The sequence below is a fragment of the Apis laboriosa genome, unplaced genomic scaffold (genome assembly GCF_014066325.1).
Source record: "Apis laboriosa isolate Shangri-la unplaced genomic scaffold, ASM1406632v1 scaffold16_cov148, whole genome shotgun sequence".
Lineage (NCBI taxonomy): Eukaryota > Metazoa > Arthropoda > Insecta > Hymenoptera > Apidae > Apis > Apis laboriosa.
In genome coordinates, this window is record NW_025222129.1 from 4,018,289 (window position 1) to 4,040,518 (window position 22,230).

The window sequence follows — 22,230 nt, forward strand, 5'->3', positions numbered from 1 at the left end:
CAAAATTGTCGAACCTTATCCTCCTAATATCTCCCGAATTCTCGACTTCGACTTCTGATTCTTCATCCCAGAACAAATCCATGATTCCATGGAAGCCATGAACATGATGGCGGCTTCGAAATCCTGTTCGTGCGGGATCGGAAAATATTCGATCGGGCACGTCGAACGGAAGCCCGAGGAAACGTTTACCAGTGAGGTGAGGGGTGGTTAGCCGGTGGTGGGTGTAGAGGGAGGTATAATGCATTGAATTAGACGCAAATGCACCCTGGACACCAATTGAACCCGGCTTCCTGTGCTTCGTGCTCCATCTCTCCCACGGGGACCGCCGCCTTTCCTCGATGTAACACGCGTGTATGCCGCGCCATGCACGAACCTCTGGTGATACCAGAGATCGCCGTGTTATAGTTGCATCTCTCCCTTCTTTCTTAGAGATGTTATAATTAACCGGATGAAAATGAGAGACCTCTCAACGATATATAATTTAATTTTGAATGAGGCGTTAAGAGGCGTCGTTGGTATACATGTTATTTTTGTCGATTGATATTTTTCGGGATGGAAAATTTGCGAGTCGATGCGGGGATTTTCTATCCTCTTTAGTTTCATCGGGTCCTCCTTTTCTTTCCCCGGACGTTTTATCTTATCTCCATTCATGAGAGAAACATCCGGTCTCGGATACGCGGCGGTGATACGAAAACGGATTTTTTGAAGAGGGGTTGTGAAGCGCGAATGTGACGACTGTCAACGATACGAATCTCGTTCAATATTTCAATAGACGTGAATGGAAACTTTATGTAATTTATGAAACTGATGAGCGAAGCTCATGTTCTTTTGAATCAATGTCAAAATATTTGTTCGAAACGAGAGATGCGTAAGAACATGCTTGCTTATTTTTTTTCGTTTTAATAAGTAAATAATTCACGATTCTAGATTTCTCCGTGTAATCAATCTCGATTAGGAATATAGATATGAGACGATAAGGGGAAATTGGTGTAGTTCGATGAAATCTAAGAAGATAAGGAGTCTTCTCTTCTGGTGATAAAGTAAAGGGATGTTGTAATGATAACCGAATCGAACTAAGGATGCTAGTCATCGTTATATCTTTAGAAGATTAAGAGAGAATCGAACGATTGAAACACGATTTGAGATAGATAGATATCTTTGGGATGGATTTGTACGTGTATAATTGTTGAAATTTCGTGAAAAATTTAGAGTTAGAGAAAAGGAAAAGGAAGAAGGAAAGAGAAAATAATGGTTGGTAAAATAATTCCTACTACAATTTCTGGAGCAAGAGCAGGGACGAGTCTCTTTTTCGAGAACATGAGAATAGATCCAGATCTTGTCTGGTATTCGGGCGGGTGTACCTTGGTGTCTTGCAGGGGCGGTTTATTGTGGCCCACCCTTTGTACACGTTTCTACAACCCGTGACAAGATGATTGGGGTATCTGGTTTCGTTCTCGCAGGTGAATGTGCGCACCGTGGTTTTCGAACGGTGGAAAAAGAAAGAAAAAAAAAAAGAAAAAAACATCGGGCACAATGTCGATTTCTTTTTTGCGGCAATTATCGCGTTTGACTATGGCCAGGGAGATCGTGTTCGGTTGAACGACAATCGGGTGAAAATAGCTCGAACACCTTTGTCGGTGATTCCGTTCCTCTCTTTTAAATCCCGGGAAGCAGCGGGGACGACAGGAAAAGATTAAAACGCGCCTCGAAACTTTTCGAATCCTTACGTTCCTGTCCATCCAGGGGCCACCTCGAAGATTATTAAAATAGAAATTTATTAATTCCATCATCATTCGCACCACGAAAAAATCCTTACGAAATTCCCTGTTTTCCTCCTCTCTCCTGTTTTCCTCCTCTCTCCTGTTTTCTTCCTTTTCCTAAAATGCAAATTAAAAGCTTAAAATACAAATTTATCATTATCCTATTATCATTCTTTATCAATCCCTACCTTTCCTCGAGAGGTTCTTGCTACTTAAAATTAAACCTCTTATTTCTTTCTTTAATTCACGTTTAATTTTAAATTCTAATGCGTGCAATCCTCCGACATCTTTCTTCGAATCTCAGCATCCTCGTTTTCGCAATTTCGCGGGAAAGAAAGGGGAAATTAGGTTAATCAACCCGAATACCCTAGCGATCGTCGAGGAAGGAAAGGAGGGAAAAGGGGGGGAATCGATGATTCCGGCGGATGTTCTAAAGTTTCCAGGAAGGGTAAATGGCCCCGAATCGGTCGGTTTCGCTCCATTTCGCGTGCTCCGTTTCGTCCGTTGGTATTACCACCAAGTTTCGAGAGGGGTATACCCCGGTATCGGGTGTCCCCTATACGCGGACAATAGGGGCCCCGAAACCTCGAGGCAAAATCAGTACCGCCCTTTCTTCGTGCCCCACCACCACCACCACCACCACCACCCCTGCCACCCCTTTTTCGCCGAATGTTCGAAAAAGCAGCGGGAAGGACGTATAGACGAGGAGAAAACAATCGGCAGGGGAGGGGAAGGGAGGGAGCCACGATTTAATATAATATAGAATGGATATCCTGTCCTGTCCTCTCGGGCCCCGGGGCCCGAGAAAGGGGAAGAGAGAAAACGATATGGGGCCCCCCCTTTTCTTTTTCGTGATATATATATATATAGATATATATAGGTGGTGGCGTAACCGGATACCTTCGCGGGCAACGGGGTATAAAACAAAGTATGGCGGGTTCTAAGGGCGCGTGTTCCTCCTCCTCCTCCTCCTCCTCCTACGAAATCCTTTTTGGATCGTTCTTCTTGGTTTCGCCGATCGTTTGGCCGATCAAAGAGGACCCGATTTTTGTGGGAAAATCGAGGATCGAGGATTTTCTTTTTCCTCTCTCTCTCTCTTCCCTTTCGCGTTTGATTTCATCCTCAGATCTAATTATTACTGGGGTTTTAAAATTTCTATACATTTTTATCTCGTTTTTCGGGCGATGAGGGGATGTTGTTGGATCGACGATATCATCGATTTCCCTCAACCTCGAAGAAACTTGTTTCTTCTAAGAGAGAAGGAAATAGGGAAGGAAGTAGGGAAGGTGTCGCGTCGAGATTTCGGATGAGAAGCTTAAGCTCGGATAGCCGAGGTCTAAGATACCCAGGAGTCTGAAATTAACGCAAGACGACGGGGTTGATTCTCCCCCGTTTCTCTCCCGGGACCTCCTGTAATTCATCGGGAGAGGTTTCTCGTCCACGGCCCCTCGCGTTGCGGAATACAGAGAGTCGAAGCACGGGTGAGGTCGGGATGCCGAATTACTTGTAAATGTTTAAACTTCTTCGTCCCCTTCGCCGTCCAACCACCACCATCCTCATCCTTGAAAATTTCATCCCGCCCGCCATACGCTTTTCTTTTTTTTTTTTTTACATTAATACCCTTCGACGCTTCGTAATGCCCCCTCTCTCCCTCCCTCCTTCCAAATTTTCTCGTTTCAATCCCTCGGAATAATTTCAAAGATTTCGATTCTTCTTTCGTAACTTCTTTTTCATCCCCCCTTCTTTCTTATAAAATTCTAGCCTTGTTACGATAATTGATTTAAAATCGTCCCGTTTTTGGGACGATACATACCTCGTTCACGATTTTTGGAAAATGATGAATGGGAAAGGGTTAAGGAAAGAACAACGATCGTCAATTTTTTATTTTTCCTGGTGGCGAGGATCGAGGAAATAAGTTATATTCGCGAAAAGAGGTCGTGTCGGGAGAGATATTCGGACGGGATCCGGAGGGAGGCGGAGGGAAGGTTGGAGGAGGTGAAGGAAGGGTGCAGAGACGTAGCCCGGATTCCCAGGGGCCCGCGTCGAGTAAGATTGGCTCCAGTGTTGACTTCTCCTGGGACCGAGACTCAATTAAACTTTAAGATGATATGCGCCATCCTCTCCCTCCCTCCTCCTCCCCGCTTCCTCCTCCACCAGTCTTCCGCGATTCTCCTCCTCTCGCATCGATAATCCACGCTTTTGAATTTCGAAATTAATTTTATTCGTTGGATGCTTCGTCTCGATCCTCGATTTTACGTATTTTTTCCTTGTTTTTTTTTTCTTTTTTTTTTTCAGTCGAGAAGGAATCTTCGTTTTAGGAAAGAAAACGAAAGAAAGGGAATACACGCGGGAATATCTAAGCAGATAAGACCCAAATTTTAAAGCAATAGAACGATCTTCGTTTGGGAAGAAAATGGAAAAGAGAATATAGATCGATACTGGGACATGCAGATTCACATGTTTAAATAGGTGAGAGCCAAATTGTAAAGCGATTTGCGCACCAATGTAGAAGAAAATCTATTCCTTGGATGATCAATTCTAGAGATCGAAATAGAGATAGAAATAGATGGAGATCCAACGTTGAAAAAGTAACTGGTTTCGAATAAAATAATTACTTGTTAAGATGCTTGAATTAACATTTATTCGTAGCTATTATAATCCGCTTTGGCGGTACAATTATTTCCTATTATCATTTCGAACGATAAATCATTCTTAGAAGCTTATCCAATTTATCCAAGTAACCGTTAAATTTCCGGATCATCACGGATCCCAACATACATTTTTATATCTCTTAGAATCGATCCTTCGAAAAGTGTGTCAACACTTGTGTCAACACCCCCTGATATAAAGAACGACAATTATAATAAACGAAGCGATCGAATGTAAGAGTAGGAATAAAAAACACTATACGACGAACATAGAAGATGTATAGTACAATATATATATATATATATAGAACGTAGAGATAAACGAAAGCGGAACGATTTCAAGAGACGAAACGAAGGAATGGAAACGAGGAATGGAATTAAGTATCCGATGGATGTAAATAAGAAATTGGATCTCGACCGCAATCAGTGGTCACGCTAATTTCAGTCTAATTCCAGGTTAATACCTTTCGCGAAACTGAGCTGATTACTTTTCTTCTTTTTTTTTTTTCTTTTCTTTTTTTTTCTTTTTTTCCCTCTCTCCTTTCCTTTCTTTCCTTCCTTCGCGAATAAAAAGCGAGTAACGAGCGATTTTACGGACGCGACACAATGTTGGCCGCGTAAAAAGATGTTCACGAATGGGGAAGAAAGCGGGTAAGTCTATCGGGTTAAAGAGCCGAGGCAGAGTTATTCCCACACTCCGTTGGACGACCTCACCGCGCGGAAACTTTTCTTGTATCTTTTGTCTTGTCACCCCGTTCTCCTTCCGTACGATTCGCTCTGCTCCCACGGAAAACGTGACTCTAAACTCCTCGAGATTTAACACTTGGACGCCTCCACCCGTTCGTTCCCTTCCCTTTCCTCCGTCCATCGTCTATTTTCTTCCGTTGTTTTTATTTTCGCCGCAGCTCTTCCCCCACCCCGGTTTCTCTTCTTTTCCTTCTTGTTTTGTCGATCAGTTATTAGTAGTATCCCGTTTTCTTAGAAATTAATTTGCTTGTTCAATTGTGGTTATTTAAAGTGGTTTCTTTGTGAAAAAAAAAGAATGCAACGAAATTTAAGATGCAAAACGATGAAAGGATATATGGTTGGAAAACTTTTTTTTGTTAAAATTTTTTTTAATAATCTTATAATAATCTTTTAATAATCTTATAAATAATAAAGATTCATTCGGAAAGTTAAGTTGGATGGTTATGGAATGGGGACGAGGAGAATAATAAAATTTTGTAGAATCTTTGTTTCGTTGGAATTATCGATGGATTTTTTAATGATATATTCGCATAAGGCGGGTAAATAAATAAGGTTATGAATTTAAAGAACAAAATTCGAACGGTTCCGCGAAGAAAATTCCGCGGCACCATTCCTCGTCTTATTCATATTCATGAAGCTTGGGCTTTATTTCCGTGCAGAAGGGCTGTGGGGGGATCGCGTGGGTGTTGGGAAACACTAACCAGGCGACAGTGTTCACGCGACAGGAGGTCCCCGATTCCTCCGGCCTTTTCAACTTTATCAGAAGGAGCCCACGCCACGCGTGCGCTCAACGTTTCGTGCCACGGTTAAAATTTAAAAAGAAAAGTCTTCCTTTTCTGCCCACAGCTGCTCCTCCAAAATTTCAATAGAAACTTGACGAAATATTTCACACGATCGAACGATCGATCGTTGCGATTAAATCTTTGCAGTTAAAACTTTTGCAAAACAGTTTTAACAATTTTTTAATTCGTTTCGAGTTAAAGAGAATTCTATTGATTCGAATCAATTTGGACGTTGAACAGCTGTTTACGAATACAGCTAGTGGTTTCTCGTGGTGGAGAGTGGAGGGAAAGGGGCACGTGAGAGTCGATGCACCTCGGGTATAACCTCGTGTTGGACCCCCCTCCAGGATCAACGGAGGACCCCCGCTGATTCTTGGTACCATGCTAACTGTCCTGTCATTGTCACGAGCCACACGAGGACATTCGTTCGGGGACGACTTCCTCCGTGTTAGTCACACTCGATTACTCCAACTGGGACTTCAGTTTCCATATCGTGCTACCATTTCCCCGGGATTTAGATATCTGCACACATTGTACCCTGCGTTTCGACTATCAATCTGATGCCGTTTCTCCGATAAAAACGTCTTTGGTAAGGGATCGTTTAAATAAATTTTGGGAAGAAATCACATTTCCTTTAAAAAATAACTCGCATAATTCGAAAGTCTTGCTTGATATATTGAGTTAATTTGATTGAAAATTTAATTGAAAATTTTTGAGCAAAGAATTTTTTTCAACCATATATTATACTATATCGAAGATGTGTCAAAAAATTATTATTTCGATATACTCTGGACAAAAAATTAAAACTTGTAAAACTTGTAAAACTCGACTCTGTAATCGCCTCGAAAGAAAAAAGAAAAAGAAAGAAACCTCGAAAACGAAATAGAAAGCAAAATTATCCCCTAAGATCTTATCGCCGATCTCATCTAACGGCTCGTTTAAGTGGAAATCTAACGTCGAAGTTACACGAAGGTGAACAGCTTATCTTTGACCCCCACACGCCGCGTCCACAGGTAGGAATGCGAGATCCGTGGATGGAAGGGGGGAGGGGAGAGCTCAGGGGAGCAGCGCGCGTTGCGGGAAGAAGGAGAGTCGAGGAGATGGCACGAGCGAGTGTTCCACGGGTGTTCACGTCCCTACCACGTACCCAGCGTATTTGTCCCTTCGGTGTGCACGTGACATCTTAATCTCTTCCACCTTATATATATATATATATATATATACCTCTCCTTCTCTCTCCTCCCCCTGCCTCCTTCCCTCCCCTCCACCGTGCGTAGTATCCGTTTATCTACTTCCCTCGGTCTACGCTTCCATCCCTTTCGACCCGTTCTTTTTCTTATTTATCGCCCGTTCCTCTTTATCCCTCTTCATCTACGCCCTCCCCCGCTACGTTATTCCCCTTTTGTTCGCCTTTATTGATGATTATCTCGTTCGCTTTCTTTCCTTCGTGCTGTGTATACACGCCCGTGGTACACGGACCGTTTGCTTCGCCCCCCTCCGTCCCCTTTTTCTTCTTCCTTTTCTTTGGATGGATTCTGCGGGCCCTCGAGGGGAGAGGTGCGAGATCGACGTAGATGCAGATACAGATGCAGATACAGGCCACGCGGTCTGTTTTTTTAGCGCACCTCTTTGTGAAAAATTGTGAAGAAAAGAGATGAGGCGAGTGAAGGGATCGAATGTGTAAAGCTCGGAGAAATTTAAAAGTTCGTACGTAAAACGAAGGATCGATCGATCGATAATAATAATAATAATAATAATAATTCGTCTTGACGTTTCTTCTCATTTTTTTTATCTTATTTATCTTATTTTACCTTGTATCCTCTTCGCATCGATTAATACGTCGTCTTGTACGTAATTCTTACAGGTATAATTTTATGCATTATGGAGATTCAATTTCTCCTTTCCAACGTGTGTTTTGATGCAATGTTCATTTCTCTTTCTCTCTCTCTCTCTCTCTTTTTTTGTATTCCTCGGTTGCTGCCACCTTTGCTCGCTCGTTTCGCGCGTGTATCTTGGAGGCAACGGGTACAGAGACCCTTAATCTTGGCCCGGTGAGATTGTAATCTGAGATTTAAGTTCAGAATGGTGGGCACCCATGAGGCACACGTTTTCGAATCACCTAACGAGACCTAACCCATCCATCCCCGCCGCCACGTTGCCTTTTTAAAGTCATCAAAGTGAATATAATTAGGACGTTTCCCCATTTTGAAAATGATGCATATTATTAAAATTGCGGATTAAAGAGAAAAATGGCAAAAGTAATTTTATACTCCGTATCTATCCTGTCTATCTTCTTTCAAAAATAATTTTACAAAGAAGGGGATGTTTAATTTTTACCGAGAATATTTGAAGAACGATTCGATTCGATAAGTAAGAGGGAATTACTAGACGAATTCGTGTGGAACCTATATACATCCAGAAGCAACAAGTAGTATCAGACCGTTCCACCCACGACATTTAAGTCGATATAGTCGTCTTGTTAACCTTCGGCCTCTCTACATCCTTATCTTCACCCTCGAGGAACTCTGGTGCCATCGAGGATCTCGATAACTGGAAACCGAGATGCTCGATGTTTTCCCGATCTCTATTTTTCCAAAAGTAATAAATATTTTTACAGAGGCTTAGAATTCCGAAAATTCTTTTCCTTTTTCTTTTTTCTCGATTGCAAAAAAAATTTGAATATTCCATTTTTTGCTCAATTTTTATCGATTATTTTCATCATTTTTAAAAATTTTGTACATAAATTTGAAAAAAAATTTTGAAGCGTGGAAAATATTGTTTTCCAACGAGAGGGAGGGGGGAAGGGGAAAGTTCATCCATTGGACGGATTTTGAAATCGTTCGTGGCTCATTTTGAATTCTATTGAACTTTTCTTCACATCTGTTCACCACTTTTATTCTCGTTGGTATATTTTGCGGTTTCCGACCGCGTTGCGGTTGAAATTTTCCTCCGGATAAACCTGCCTCCATGAAATAAACCGAAAGCCGACAATAGTTTATTCCTTTACACTTTCTTGACTTGGGTGAAAGTTGACGCCGCACATTTGGAAATTTCCTCCTGGCGATTGAAATATAATATTTACAACAATATTTATTTCGTTTTTAAATCCTTTCCATTCGTTTTCTTCGTTCTTTTTTTTTACGAGCCATTTCCACGGATAATGAAAATGTAGATAATCTGTATCCTAACTTTTAAGATCCATTACACGAACATCGAAAATAATTCTGTCACTTTTCCCTTTGAACCGAACAATACCAAGAATTTAATTAATAGAATGAACCTGTCCTAACTAATTTTTAAAATCCATTACATTTTTCGCTTTGAATCGAACAATATCAACAATTTAATTAATAGAATGAACCTGTCCTAATCAATTTTTAAAATCCATTATATTTTTCATTTTGAACCGAAGAATATCAAGAATTTAATTAATAAAATGAACCTGTCCTAACCAATTTTTAAAATCCATTACACTTTTCGCTTTGAATCTATCCTAACCAACTTTTAAAATCCATTATACAAATATCAAAAATAATTCTGTCACTTTTCTCTTTGAACAATATCAAGAATTTAATTAATAAAATGAACGTCCTAACCAATTTTTAAAATCCATTATACGAACATCAAAAATAATTCTGTCACTTTTTCCTTTGAACCAAACAATATCAAGAATTTAATTAATAAAATGAACGTCCTAACCAATTTTTAAAATCCATTATACGAACATCAAAAATAATTCTGTCACTTTTCGCTTTGAACCGAACAATATCAAGAATTTAATTAATAGAATGGAAAATCAACTTTATCAATTATTAACCCAAATCCTTCCAATTAATCAGAGAGAGAAAAAAGAAAGAGAGAGGTAGAGAGAGGGATAATTTTTATTAAATCGTAAAACCTACATACTTGATCGTTCGAAGAATCGCATTCCTTTTTTAGCCTTTTCATAAAATCTGGGTAAAAAAACGCAAGGGGGAGGCACGGCCATTAAAGTCTCGTTTCCGATCACCTTAGCTCGTGATTAAGTCGCGTGCTGGCTTTCGTCACGGCTTGCCTCGGGATCGTCCAAGTATGTCGAAAGTCTTGGGGATCACCTGTCCTGCGCGAATACTTTCGGCCAAAAAAAAAAAAAAAATAAAGAAACTGCAGGTAAGAGGCACCTGGAGGCGGATCCGCCTCGCGCGTACGCCGCCGCGGCACCTGCTGCCTTCGATTTAACTCCGCCAGACCAGAACCCCCTAACCCCCGTAATCGATTTCCAGGGGATTTTTTTCATCTCGCAGAGCCCAACACCACCTCTTACGAGAATCCTCCTCGCGCGTTTTCGATAATTCCTACGCTTTTCGATTCTTCTGAATGCTCGTATACTCGTTTCTTTCGATCTGTAGTATACGATTGAAAATGTCAGGAATGAAGGATGTTAAAAATTCGTTAAAATCCTTTTTACGATTATATTAAAACTAAAAGTCTATTTAATTTTTATAAATATTCCTTTATTCTCGATGCCATATCTGTTACCAGCCAAGCAAACGATTGGAAGACAAAGTTGAAAAAGCCCAACACCACCTCTTACGAGGATCCTCCTTGCGCGTTTTCGATAATTCCTACGCTTTTCGATTCTTCTGAATGCTCGTATACTCGTTTCTTTCGATCTATAGTATACGATTGAAAATGTCAGGAATGAAGGATGTTAAAAATTCGTTAAAATCCTTTTTACGATTATATTAAAATTAAAAATCTATACGATTGAAAATATCAGGAATGAAGGATGTTAAAAATTCGTTAAAATCCTTTTTACGATTATATTAAAATTAAAAATATATACGATTGAAAATGTCAGGAATGAAGGATGTTGAAAATTCGTTAAAATCCTTTTTACGATTATATTAAAATTAAAAATCTATACGATTGAAAATGTCAGGAATGAAGGATGTTAAAAATTCGTTAAAATCCTTTTTACGATTATATTAAAATTAAAAGTCTATTTGATTTGTATAAATATTCCTTTATTCTCGATGCCATATCTGTTACCAGTCAAGCAAACGATTGAAAGACAAAGTTGAAAAAGCCCAACACCACCTCTTACGAGGATCCTCCTCGCCCGTTTTCGATAATTCCTACGCTTTTCGATTCTTCTGAATGCTCGTATACTCGTTTCTTTGGATCTATAGCAAGGTATACGATTGAAAATGTTAGGAATGAAGAATGTTAAAAATTCGTTAAAATCCTTTAGTCTCGATGCCATATCTGTTACCAGCCAAGCAAATGATTGGAAGACAAAATTGGAAAAATAACTTCAAGCAATTACTTATTAAAATACTCGAATAATAAATTAATTCGTTTGATCTCTGTTGAAAGTGATCGCTTTTAACTCGAGTTAAATTCTCTTATTTTCCAAAACTACGATTTGGACAGAAGGGGAGGAAAAATACCAGAATTTAGAAATAGATCAATTTTGCTTAGATCGTGACAAATGGGAAAAGAGAAGGATGGAAGTTGCGCGGCGCGTATCGAAAGGGAAGACGGAAAGTTTCACTTTCGAAAGTGATCCGCGCCAGTGATTCCCTCCACCCTTGATATCGAGCTCATTTATTTTTTACGCGAGCACACACCAGCACCCCGCGCCGAGTTTTTTTCGTGGGTCGAACACAGGAGGGGAGACGCGGCTCGACCGCGAAGAGGTCAGCCAGGTGAACGTTAATTCGTTGGGGGGCCAAGATATCAAAGGAGGGCCGCCGCGCGAGGATTCAACGAAACCGGCCATTAAGGGCCAGCGGACCGTTCTCGCTTTTGCATCCTTTCCGCATCAACCACGATTGTCTACGGGGAAAATAACAAACTTTCGTCGTTTGTAACGTGGCGTTTTCGCTTGTAAATGGGAATAACTGTAACCGGGTCATTAACATTAACAACGAGTGCCTTGGGTGTAACCGCTTCTCCATTTCGTAATAAAGCAATTAGCCGTTCTTCTCTCGTTCGTTCGATACGTACCTGCGGATTTTCGGTTTCCAGAATGCGTTGAGATAAGAAGAACGGTTCCGTTGAAAAGTGATTCGATTCACTTGATGTGAGAATGAAAGAATTTGGCCAATTTCTGAATTCCACGATCTTTCCTCAACTTGTTGTAAAATAAAAAGTTTAGCCAGGTGTTTGGAAATAGACGATATAGGGAAAACATTAAAACCTTGCTTATCGACGTCGTCGAAGAATTTTTGGAAACTTCGATTTATCTTTCCGAGAGAGGTAATTAGAAGGGAAGATAAACTGATAAACGGAATGGGTCGTTCCCCAAATTACGATCATTTGATAGATGGTGATAATTAGAAATCATGTTTCACCCATAATTACCTTGTCTAACCTTCTAACGGTTCTAACTCTCTATTACCATCCTCTAATGTCCCTCTAATGACATTCCTTAATCACCCTGAGGACGCCCGATACGGGGCCGATTAAAAGAAAATTTCGTAAAGATTTTGGTAAAATTGGAGAAAAGGCAATTAAGATAATTGGTGATGTGGATAATCGATATCCAGGTTTAACCTGTTAAGGTAAGAATATCATGGTCGGGGGTTATGATAAAAATAGGCGAACGACTTGGAATGGATGGGTATACACTCGTCGAGCGATGGGTCATGGTGCGATCAGAGGAAACGACAGTTGGAAAGTGAGTGGCAGCTTTTTGAAAACCTCTAGCGTGTCTAACGAGAGAGTTGACCGGGGGATCTCAAGGGAATCGAATGATTTTGTCAGCGGGCAAATTAGTTTTCTCAGCGTTTCGTCGCGTTGGAGAAGAAGCCTCTTGAAATTCCGGTAGCGATCCCCTTGAAAAAGGGGATTCTCGGCCGCCCTCCAACTTTTCCACGGGAAATTACGATCTTCTTTAGACGGAATATCTCGCGATTCATCTGGAATTCTTCGTTTTCAAGCAGGTCGAATTTATTTCAATCCTTTTGCGTTTCTCTTTTATCTTCGATCGATGGAAATTATTGTAGCACGAATATCATTAGATTTCTTGGCAATCTTGGAATAGAAGGAAAAAGTTTGTGCGATTTTGTGATTTTGCAAACTTGGACTTTCATAATTTTATTAACTTTTTCTCAATTTTGCAAATTTATCAAACTTTGCAATTTTGTGACTTTGCAAACTTTGCAAATACTTTATATTTCTATAACTTAGTTAATTTTGCAAGTTTGCAAGCTTTGCAAGCTTTGAGATTTTGTAAACTTTAACTTTATAATTTTAGTAACTTTGTAGCTTTTTTTTTTAATTTTGAAAACTTATCAAACTTTGCGACTTTATAATTCTGTAACTTAGCAAGCTTTGTAAATTTCAACTTTATAATTTTATTAATTTTGTAGCTTTTCTTAATTTTGCAAACTTATCAAACGTTGCGACTTTATAACTCTGTAATAACTCTTTGCAAGCTTTACAATTTCATAATTTTATTAACTTTGTAGCTTTTCTTAATTTTGCAAATCTTATCAACTTACCAATCATTGTAACTTTGCAAATTTTGCAACTTTATAACTTCCTAAGCTTTACAATTTGTTTACAACTTTGTAATTTGAATTTCTTAATCTTATTAAATTTGTAGCTTTGCAAACTTATCAAACGTTGCGACTTTATAACTCTATAATAACTCTTTGCAAACTTTACAATTTTATAATTTTATTAACTTTGTAGCTTTTTTTAATTTTGCAAATCTTATCAACTTATCAATCATTGTAACTTTGCAAATTTTGCAACTTTATAACTTTCTAAGCTTTACAATTTGTTTACAACTTTGTTATTTGAATTTCTTAATCTTATTAAATTTGTAGCTTTGCAAACTTATCACATTTTGCAAATCTCGTAATTTCATAATTTTAGTGTAGCTTCGCAAACACTTTCGAAAATGAAGTTGTTAGACAAACGTGATATTTCTTTGTACTAATGGACTTTCAAGACTAGAAAGGGGAATGTTTGGACTACTGCAGCCCCAAAATGGCGGCTAAGACAAACCGCGTGAAGGGTACAGCATTCAGAAGGGTAGCCGCTTCCGGTCAGAAGGTTGCTTCCGTAGTTGGATTTACCCTAAGGCGAACCGGAAGCTACCCGATCCCAGCTAAAAGCTATTCAGGTTCAAATTTATGCTGGGGAAATATTTCTACTAAATCGACGTCTTAAAACGTTTAAATCCTTCTTCTTTTCTTCGATACGAATACAAGAAACAAAAATCAATCCTCTACATTTCAATCACATATTTTATTATATCTATAAGTAAAAAAGAAAAAATTTAACGATTTAACTTCTTGCATCTTGCTATAAAAATTCCATAAATAAAAAATACTGTTCGTTGGAAAAATCTTCTTTGTTTGTTTTGCAACATTTGTACAATTTTTCTTGTACAATTTTTTTTGTACAATTTTTAATTCAATATTCATCCTTATGGAAATTTTGATCAAGAAAAGTGTTCGTTTCGTTCGCGATGGAATTTTCGAAGCAATCGAACTTCGAAGATTGATCCGATTAAATTGATTAATTTTGCTACGTTTCCTCGAAGTTATTGTGAGAACGATCACGTTGGTTAGAAGCTTGAGCGGAAGTATCCTAAGAGAGTAACAGCTACCGGTCTGTGGAGCCGTTTCTCGCGGTTGTTAAGACAGTTTCGAGGAGTTTATGTTCCTTGACCGGAAGCCGTTCCTGTCGTGGCGAGCACCGTTCACCGTTCCAATTTACATTTTGCCGTTTAGGGTGCGGGAGAAAATTTTCAACGAGCGTTGAAAAGAGGATTTATAATTTTAATATTTGTAACAAGATGCAGCAAGTTCATTTTTTTATTATTATTATTATTATTATTCCTTGGAAATTAAAATTTTCTTCGAAGAGAAAGATAAAGAACGTTTCTTCTAATTCAAATCTCTCTATATTATCTCTTCCACTTCAATGAGCCTAACTAAATAAGTTGAAGATAACTTAAGAATCACACGGAGAATAGTAATCTTATAATCTCTGTTCAAAGGCTAATTGGAGGCACACTTTTGTCCGAGAGCAGATAAGTCGTGCTATTGTTGTTTGAAAGAAAAACATGACTTTCGGTGGTTACTCATCCGATTTTACAAGAATTATCGTGCTTTGGCAAATAGTTGAAATAATGGAGTTACCGGTCTGATATCCCCATTGCGGCCGATGAACGTGTTTGTGAATGGATTGATTTATTACACGCTCAAAGTACGCACAAAGTAGAAATTTCCAGACTGCGTGACGACGAGGGAAAAAAAAATTACTGGGAAAAAAGCCTTGGTCATTGTACAAGTGGTGAAGATAAATCGGCCATAAATCGGTGATTGCTTTCGATAATGGAATGGAAACAAAGACATCCGTTTCTTTACGCATGCGTAATAAAAAAATTTATTCAAAAACAAAATGACTTATACTGAAAAAGTAGAAAAGTTTCCTCGTATTATTAAAATCTCGTCTTTTATACGAATATAAATTAATTCCCACGAGCAATTTAAAATATAATAATTTAAAATATATACTCGCTTTATCGAATTGCAACCGGTGTATATCCAGATTGGATTAAATTGGATTTGCATCATTCTTAACTTAAGAAAATCTGATGGACAAGAAAGAACGGAACGTGTGAACAATGGTCCGAATTTCACCGTAGTATAGAACCGTGAAAGTGTCTCCGATTGGAAGACCGGTAGAAATTGGTTCCGTGGCTTCTTAAAGCGTCTGGTATGCTCGCGTGAGAGCGTCTCAATCTAATAAATTCATGGAGGAACGCCGTCCGCGTTCTCACAGGCTCCTCTGGAATATCGAAGCAATTCCTACCACTTCCGTGTGATCTCTCGACCGCAAATCGAGTGTACTAGAGCGCCATTGTCTCTCCATCCTCCTGCATAAAATGTTTTTCGTCCCCTCGTCGTCTTGTGCATTTCTCTAAAATCATCCAGCTACTTCCAGCTATCCTCCTTCCTCTTTCGTGAAAGCGTTAATCGCCGATTGACGACGCTTCTCATTCACGCTTTCCAAGTTTAGAGAGCAGCTCGATCTTAATCACTCGACGAATCTTTAGTATCGTTAGTTAGCTTCTTAAAAAAAAAAAGAAAAAGAAAAAAAGGAGGGAAAGTTTGTCGTTTGATTTCATAGCTGATGATGATTTTCGACGAATCGGAGATCTTTTTATTAGAACTTCATTGGAAGTATGAGATTAAAGGAGATACTGGTTAGAGTATACCACCTTTCGACAATAGATAATTTTCTTATCTTCCGCACACATGCGTATCTTGAAACCTTCGAGGAATAAGAATGGAGGAGGGTTATCATCGAATTTCAAATTGTCATCATTGTCTGATTCATTTCGAAATATTTATAATTTTCCAAACGATGAAATTTTTACAATAAAATATCTTGTTATAAGTAGATTGCAGATATTCACGCATAGATATTAAACATCCAAAAATTTAGAGAAAACACATGATATAATCAAAAGGATATAAAATATCCAAAAAGCAAAGTACGTTTTACAACACTTAAAAAATAAATTAGATCTTTATTTCAATTCCATTTCTGTATTCATCAAATATATTAGACCAATACGAATATATACGTATACCTGCACTTAGGAGATTAAAAATTCTTCTTCTTCTTCAAAAAAAAAAAATAGAAATTAATTCAATACAAAAGTATTAAATTCTATTTCGGATTAGGAAAGAAGAGGAGATACAGGAGGCGCGCAGGTATAGGAGCGGGACGAAGGCATGAATGAAATCGCGCGTGCCGCTTGCACGGGTTGCGTGACGTCGCGCGCCACGTGGTGGGGGCGAAGGGGAACGTGTGGACGCGGCCTAAAGCGTGGGTGGTTTGCGGGCCACCGATTCACCTCCGGGGCGGACGGAAGCGTCGCGTGCGCGTGTGAACGAGCCAAAAGGGAAAACGCGTGCATCGGCGGGGCCGCGTAGGCGGAGTCGATCGCGATGAAAACGGTAAAAGCCGCACATGCGCTTTATTTAAGGAGCCACCCACAACGTGCTTCGTGTCACGTTGCCACGTCCTCGATTTTCATTCATATTTCCTCGCCCCGTTTTCCACTCTCCACTTTTCTTTCCAACTTTTCTTTAAGAGATATTCGATCTGTTAAGAGAATTTGTGAAAGAACGAATCGAGTTTTATCTTTTTGGAACTCGTTCGAGCGAGTTAGGTTAGGTTTACGGCGGGAAATTCAATATTCGTGTTGTTTGAGTAATTCAATTTGGTTTCTTTCTTCCCTTTTTTTTTTAATTTTTCTTTTGATCGATTTTTTGAAGTAGATTTCGACGAATTCACGATTTTTCATGGCAGGAAATTCCATGGATCATTTGGTAGGAAGTTTTGGTAGCATAGTTTGATATAAGTTATTACGAAGTTTTGCGTAGTTTAAAACGAAGTTTCGAAACTTTCGACGGTAGAATCTTGCGTTGGAATCTTTGCGTTGGAGGCGCATGCAATTCGTGCTTTGGAGCGGATAATTTCACTTGTTGCATTTCTTTGAATTTTTCTAGAAAATATATATAACACGGAAAAATAAATTTAATAACGGTTGAAATTATAGCGGTGTTAAAAAGTGGAAAAGATCCAGGAATCATGCGTGCCTAAGGCGATCTTTAATGGAAGAACATCTTTTTGCCCGAGGTGTTTCGCATCGCTGCCAGTCACACTGTTTCCGTTTCGATGTCGAATCGGAGTAGCCGTCTGTACGATTCGGTCCAGTTGCGCGATCAATAAAAGCATCCGGCAAAAACGACTCACAATGAAAACCCGGCTGAAGGAAATACCCGTGGCAATTAAAACGTACATCGAAAAAGCATCGAGATTTTTCAAGCCTCCTTTCCATCGCAAAAAAATTTGACCATTTAATCACTATACTCCAATACCACCCATCTCTATCCGAATCTACTTAAAAAATCATAAATCCAAAATTGAAAGACCTCGCAAGAAATCTGTCGAAAGATTCTTACATTCTACTCCCTAATTTTCTAAACCATATCTCGATAAATTCTTCGATCAATATTGTAATTATAATCTCCAAATCTATTTGGATCAAAATTGATCACAATCGTCGCATACCTCGAAATGCAAAATAATCATAAATCCAAAATGGAAAGAAACCTTTGAAAAAAATACTCGAGGTAATAAATTTTTTAACTTCTCACTTTCTATTCTCAAATTTTCTAAATTCTAAGAATCTAAAATTTATAGGCACAGATCTATCTAAATCATAAACTCAAAATTGCGATCTATGCTATCTCGAGATGATCTTAAAAAAAAGGAAAAAAATGGACGAAACCGAAAGTTGAAAAGTCCGAGAAGAGAGTCATCGACATTTATAGCTATATGTATACGTGCGAATGACACGGTCAGGGATGAAGACCACCTAACGTCACGATCGCAACGAGATAAATAATCACGATGGGTGGGCGCCTCGCGCCTTTCCGTGCACGGGCCACGGGTTACAGGCACACCTTATGGGTCCCTGTAGGGAGTCTGTTGGCCTCTGTTGGCCCCCATAAGGTGGTACAGAGCTCCAACCGTGTGTGAGAATCCATTCCAGTCGATTTCACAGGGGTTGCAGGGGGTCTCTCCCTCTCTCTTTTTTCCCCGGTGGCCTCTTCTATTTTTCTTCCTTCCTTCCTTCCTTCCTTCCTTCCTTCCTTCCTTTCTTCCTTCCTTTCTTTCTTTTTCCTTCCACCTTATATTTTCCCAACATCACCGCACACTTTTTCGACTTGTACACGTATAGAGATCTGAAGGCGAACCGTTCGATTTGGATCCCCCGATAGAAACCCCGCTGGCGAACCTTGGAAATAGGTTTCACGAAAACTATGCGCCGTGCCGCTTCTGTTTTCTGCGACGACCAGTTAACAGCTTGTTAACTGCCGTTGGATATCGCTTCGAGGAAGCAATACGCCCTTGGTTTCCTCGAATATTGGCTCGATAAATGGAACTGGTATATAGGGTGGCTTGGCAACCCGTGAGATTTCCATCGATTAGATTTCCATAGATTGTTACGTAAATAATCCATCTTGCGTGCAAGCCAATTGTTAAAATTGTGAAATTGTACGTGTATGTGTAATTGTGCAGATATTTTAAATTGTTCAAAAATTAAGAAATTTTATCAAACTATTAAAAATTTTATTTCAAAGGTGCTCCAATTTTTAAAACTAAGAATTTTATTCAAAGATGCTCCAATTTTTTTTTTTTTATTATATTTACATTTCACGACTCCAAAAAATTTTTAATTCTTACAACTTGATGCTAAGAACTTTGAAATTTGTCCAAGAAAATTTTATCCAAAGGTGCTCTAATTTTATTTTTTTTTTTTTTAGTACATCTACATTTCACGACTCCAAAATTAGAAATTTGTAATCCTTGATGTTAAGAACTTACGTTTTTCACGACTTAAAATCATGCCTTCCCTTTTTACACGATTCTTACAATCTCATCGTTAACCTTAAGCCTCTCGTGAAGAGTCACAGATATCTAATAACATACTTCCTAACATTCTAAAACCAATCGTTCAATCTATGCAAAACGAGCTAACTTTTAACAACTTCGTCGCCAATCTCGCATAGGAAGTGATATCCTACAAATAATCCTTGTACGTTTCCTGCAGATCCTCGAATCACCCCCTCCCTCCCACCCCTATCCTTCTTTCCATCTTCACCCCGTCATCGAATCTGCAAAACCATCGTTTTTACCATCGTTTAATCCAACAGTAGCCTTAACAGCAGCCTCTCTCGTCACCAATCGCTCGTAATACAACCGTCATAAAGTACCCCACCCCCCTTCCCCCCTCATCGTCTTAAAATCCCTGTTAAACCCTTCTTAAATATTTTCGACCAACAATTTTCGAACGTCCCTCAAAGAGCCCCTTAAAACCGATCATCCCCTCCCCATCCAAGCGAAACGGGACAATTCTTATAATATAATAAACGTTGGCAAGCTCGGTCCTCGAGTACCTCGCGTGGGACAGCTCCTATACCTACCACACGTATCAGCTGCCTCGTAGAAAACGAGGTGGACGAAAAGGTTAAATAGGTGCGAGAGGTAGCCGGAAGGTGGGTGTACTCTGTTAGTGTGTGATCCCGCCTACCGTCCAATGCGGTCGCTGGTTTCCCAGGGGACTCCCTGGCCTCTCGCAGCCGGCTTTTGTCGTCGTCCCTTCTCCTTCCTCCACGTACGGCGAACACTCTTTCAGGAGGTTTCAGGAGGTGGACGTTGGTGTGTCGCTTTTGCATCGTGCGCGATAATAGTCACCGTGGGTTCCCGGTTTAGTGCGCGTTTATACACTCGGCCGTGTTCCTCGGTGGCCGGCCTCGCGCGAGCACCACCAGCCGCCACCGGATCGCCGCCAGTCCTTGCGATCGAACGATCGAGACCGGATCGATAAACTCTCCTCCTTTCCAGCCTTGGGGATCCGAGTGTACCGAAGCTTTTCCACGCTTTGCGACTGGTCACGTGGCGCGTCCCATCTTTTAACTTGCAAGTTTCAAGACTGATATTTTTTTCTTGGAGCAATTCTCGAGAAGAGATCGAGCTTCGCTTTGGCGATTTTTCTTTGGAATTCTGTTTTTTTTTTTGTTTTTCTTTTTTTTGGGGGGGGGGTCATTTACGTATCATCGTGTGATACGTAAGCATTGTCGATGGTGTTCGAGTTTTGGAAGTTTTCGTAAGGGGTTAGTTTCGAAGAGAATTTTTAAAATAATAAGTTTTGGAAGAGGAAACAGTTGGGAAGAGACTGTCGAAGAGGAGTCGAGTGTAGTGAAGAATCGACAGTGACAGCAGGCTGATTATGATTATTGTAGATGATTTTTCATCGTCGGGAATCAATTATAATCTATTTATAGATTTTGCTCGATTGAACGGAATTCGAGGAACCGAAGAATCCGAAGGGACAATTGTATTAATATTGGAGGAATTGGTATCGAAGATTAGCTAATTGGAGACTAATTTCTTTTGAGTAATTAACTCGATTCATTCGATTTCAAAAAAAGTTTGTAATGAATAATCTGTAATGAATATTCTATTATCGAGTGATGGTTCTCTGATAAATGTATATATTTATAACAGTCTTTTTTTTTTTTTTTTTTTGGAATCATTTATCGTTACTCCAAATTTCAAAATTTCAAAATTCGGAGTAGATTAATTGAACAACTCTTTTTCGAACTGGTATTAATTGGTGATGGTGAACGGGTGTGAATTTGAATATACAAGGGGTGATTGAACAGGAGAAGGAAGGACAAAATGTTGTTCAAGGGAAATAGTTCGAGATTGGAGTTGTTAATAGGCAAAATCCAAGCGCACAAGGAACCTTCTCAGGAGGAGCAGCATAAGTCCAAAGGTATTGTTCCTTTTCATATATTACTTAAATATAAGTATATTTATTTTTATTTTTGCTATAATATAAAAAAAAAAAGAACTAGAAATAATTTAGCTGTAAAGTCGCACGATTTTTTTATTGCAACAGTTCAGTAGAATTGTAAGTAGAATGATCGATTAAAATATCTTTTTATTTATTCGACTACGCGATTTTTCTTTTTTTTTTTTTTTTTTCTTTCTTCACGCGAACGTATTTCAATCGCTTACCCTTCGTTTCATACGTCTCCTCAATTTCAATCTGATCCGATAATTGATGGTTAAGTTCCTCGCTATTAAAAGTCTTTCACGATGATATAATATCATCGACTGTCTAATAGAATTATCCGAAAGCTTCGCAGTTGGAGAAGCATATTTAACGCTGTCCAATTTAAAACTCGGAGATGGGCATCATAGATCACAATTATCAAGTTTACGCTTGTCAGAATGTATTAATATACATCGTCGTAAAAATTTTATATATTAAATTTTAGACGTAGATATTTTAAATTGATCCAGTAACAAATTTAAGAGAATTATTAATCGAAGGTGGGAATAATAAATTAAGAAATCCTTCCATTTTATCGATTATTATTATCGACTATTATTAGGAATCGAAATAAAAATCCTAGTTCCAACAAAAATTTTTTCCGATATAATTGGCAATATATATCAAAATGTAATTATCCTGAAACACTATCTATCACCAAAATATTCAAATTTCATCTAACTGATTGATCAATCTATTCAATCAAATTTCAAATACCTTCAAAATCTCTAAATCTCTAAATTATGTATTACCAAAAGCCTCCTAAAAAAGTCCCTAAACGATTCGATCGATCGTCAAAATCTCTAATTACCTAATTTCCTCGAAACATTTAAAAAATTCATATCCTTAACAATCATCAAAAA

General features: G+C 39.0%; 1 protein-coding gene across 2 annotated transcripts in view; it reads left to right on the forward strand.

Moving 5' to 3' along the window:
- LOC122711030 (zinc finger protein 423) overlaps nt 1-22,230 on the forward strand; it is an 84,992-nt gene that overhangs the window by 48,154 nt on the left and 14,608 nt on the right. The window contains exon 1 of one of the 2 annotated variants that reach the window (XM_043929410.1): nt 20,284-21,304. The exons of the other annotated variant lie outside the window; for it this stretch is intronic. Within the exon in view, the coding sequence (XP_043785345.1) occupies nt 21,208-21,304 (97 nt within the window). The 5' untranslated portion in view covers nt 20,284-21,207. Of the gene's footprint in view, nt 1-20,283; nt 21,305-22,230 lie in introns of those variants that run through there. 2 annotated transcript variants of the gene reach the window in all.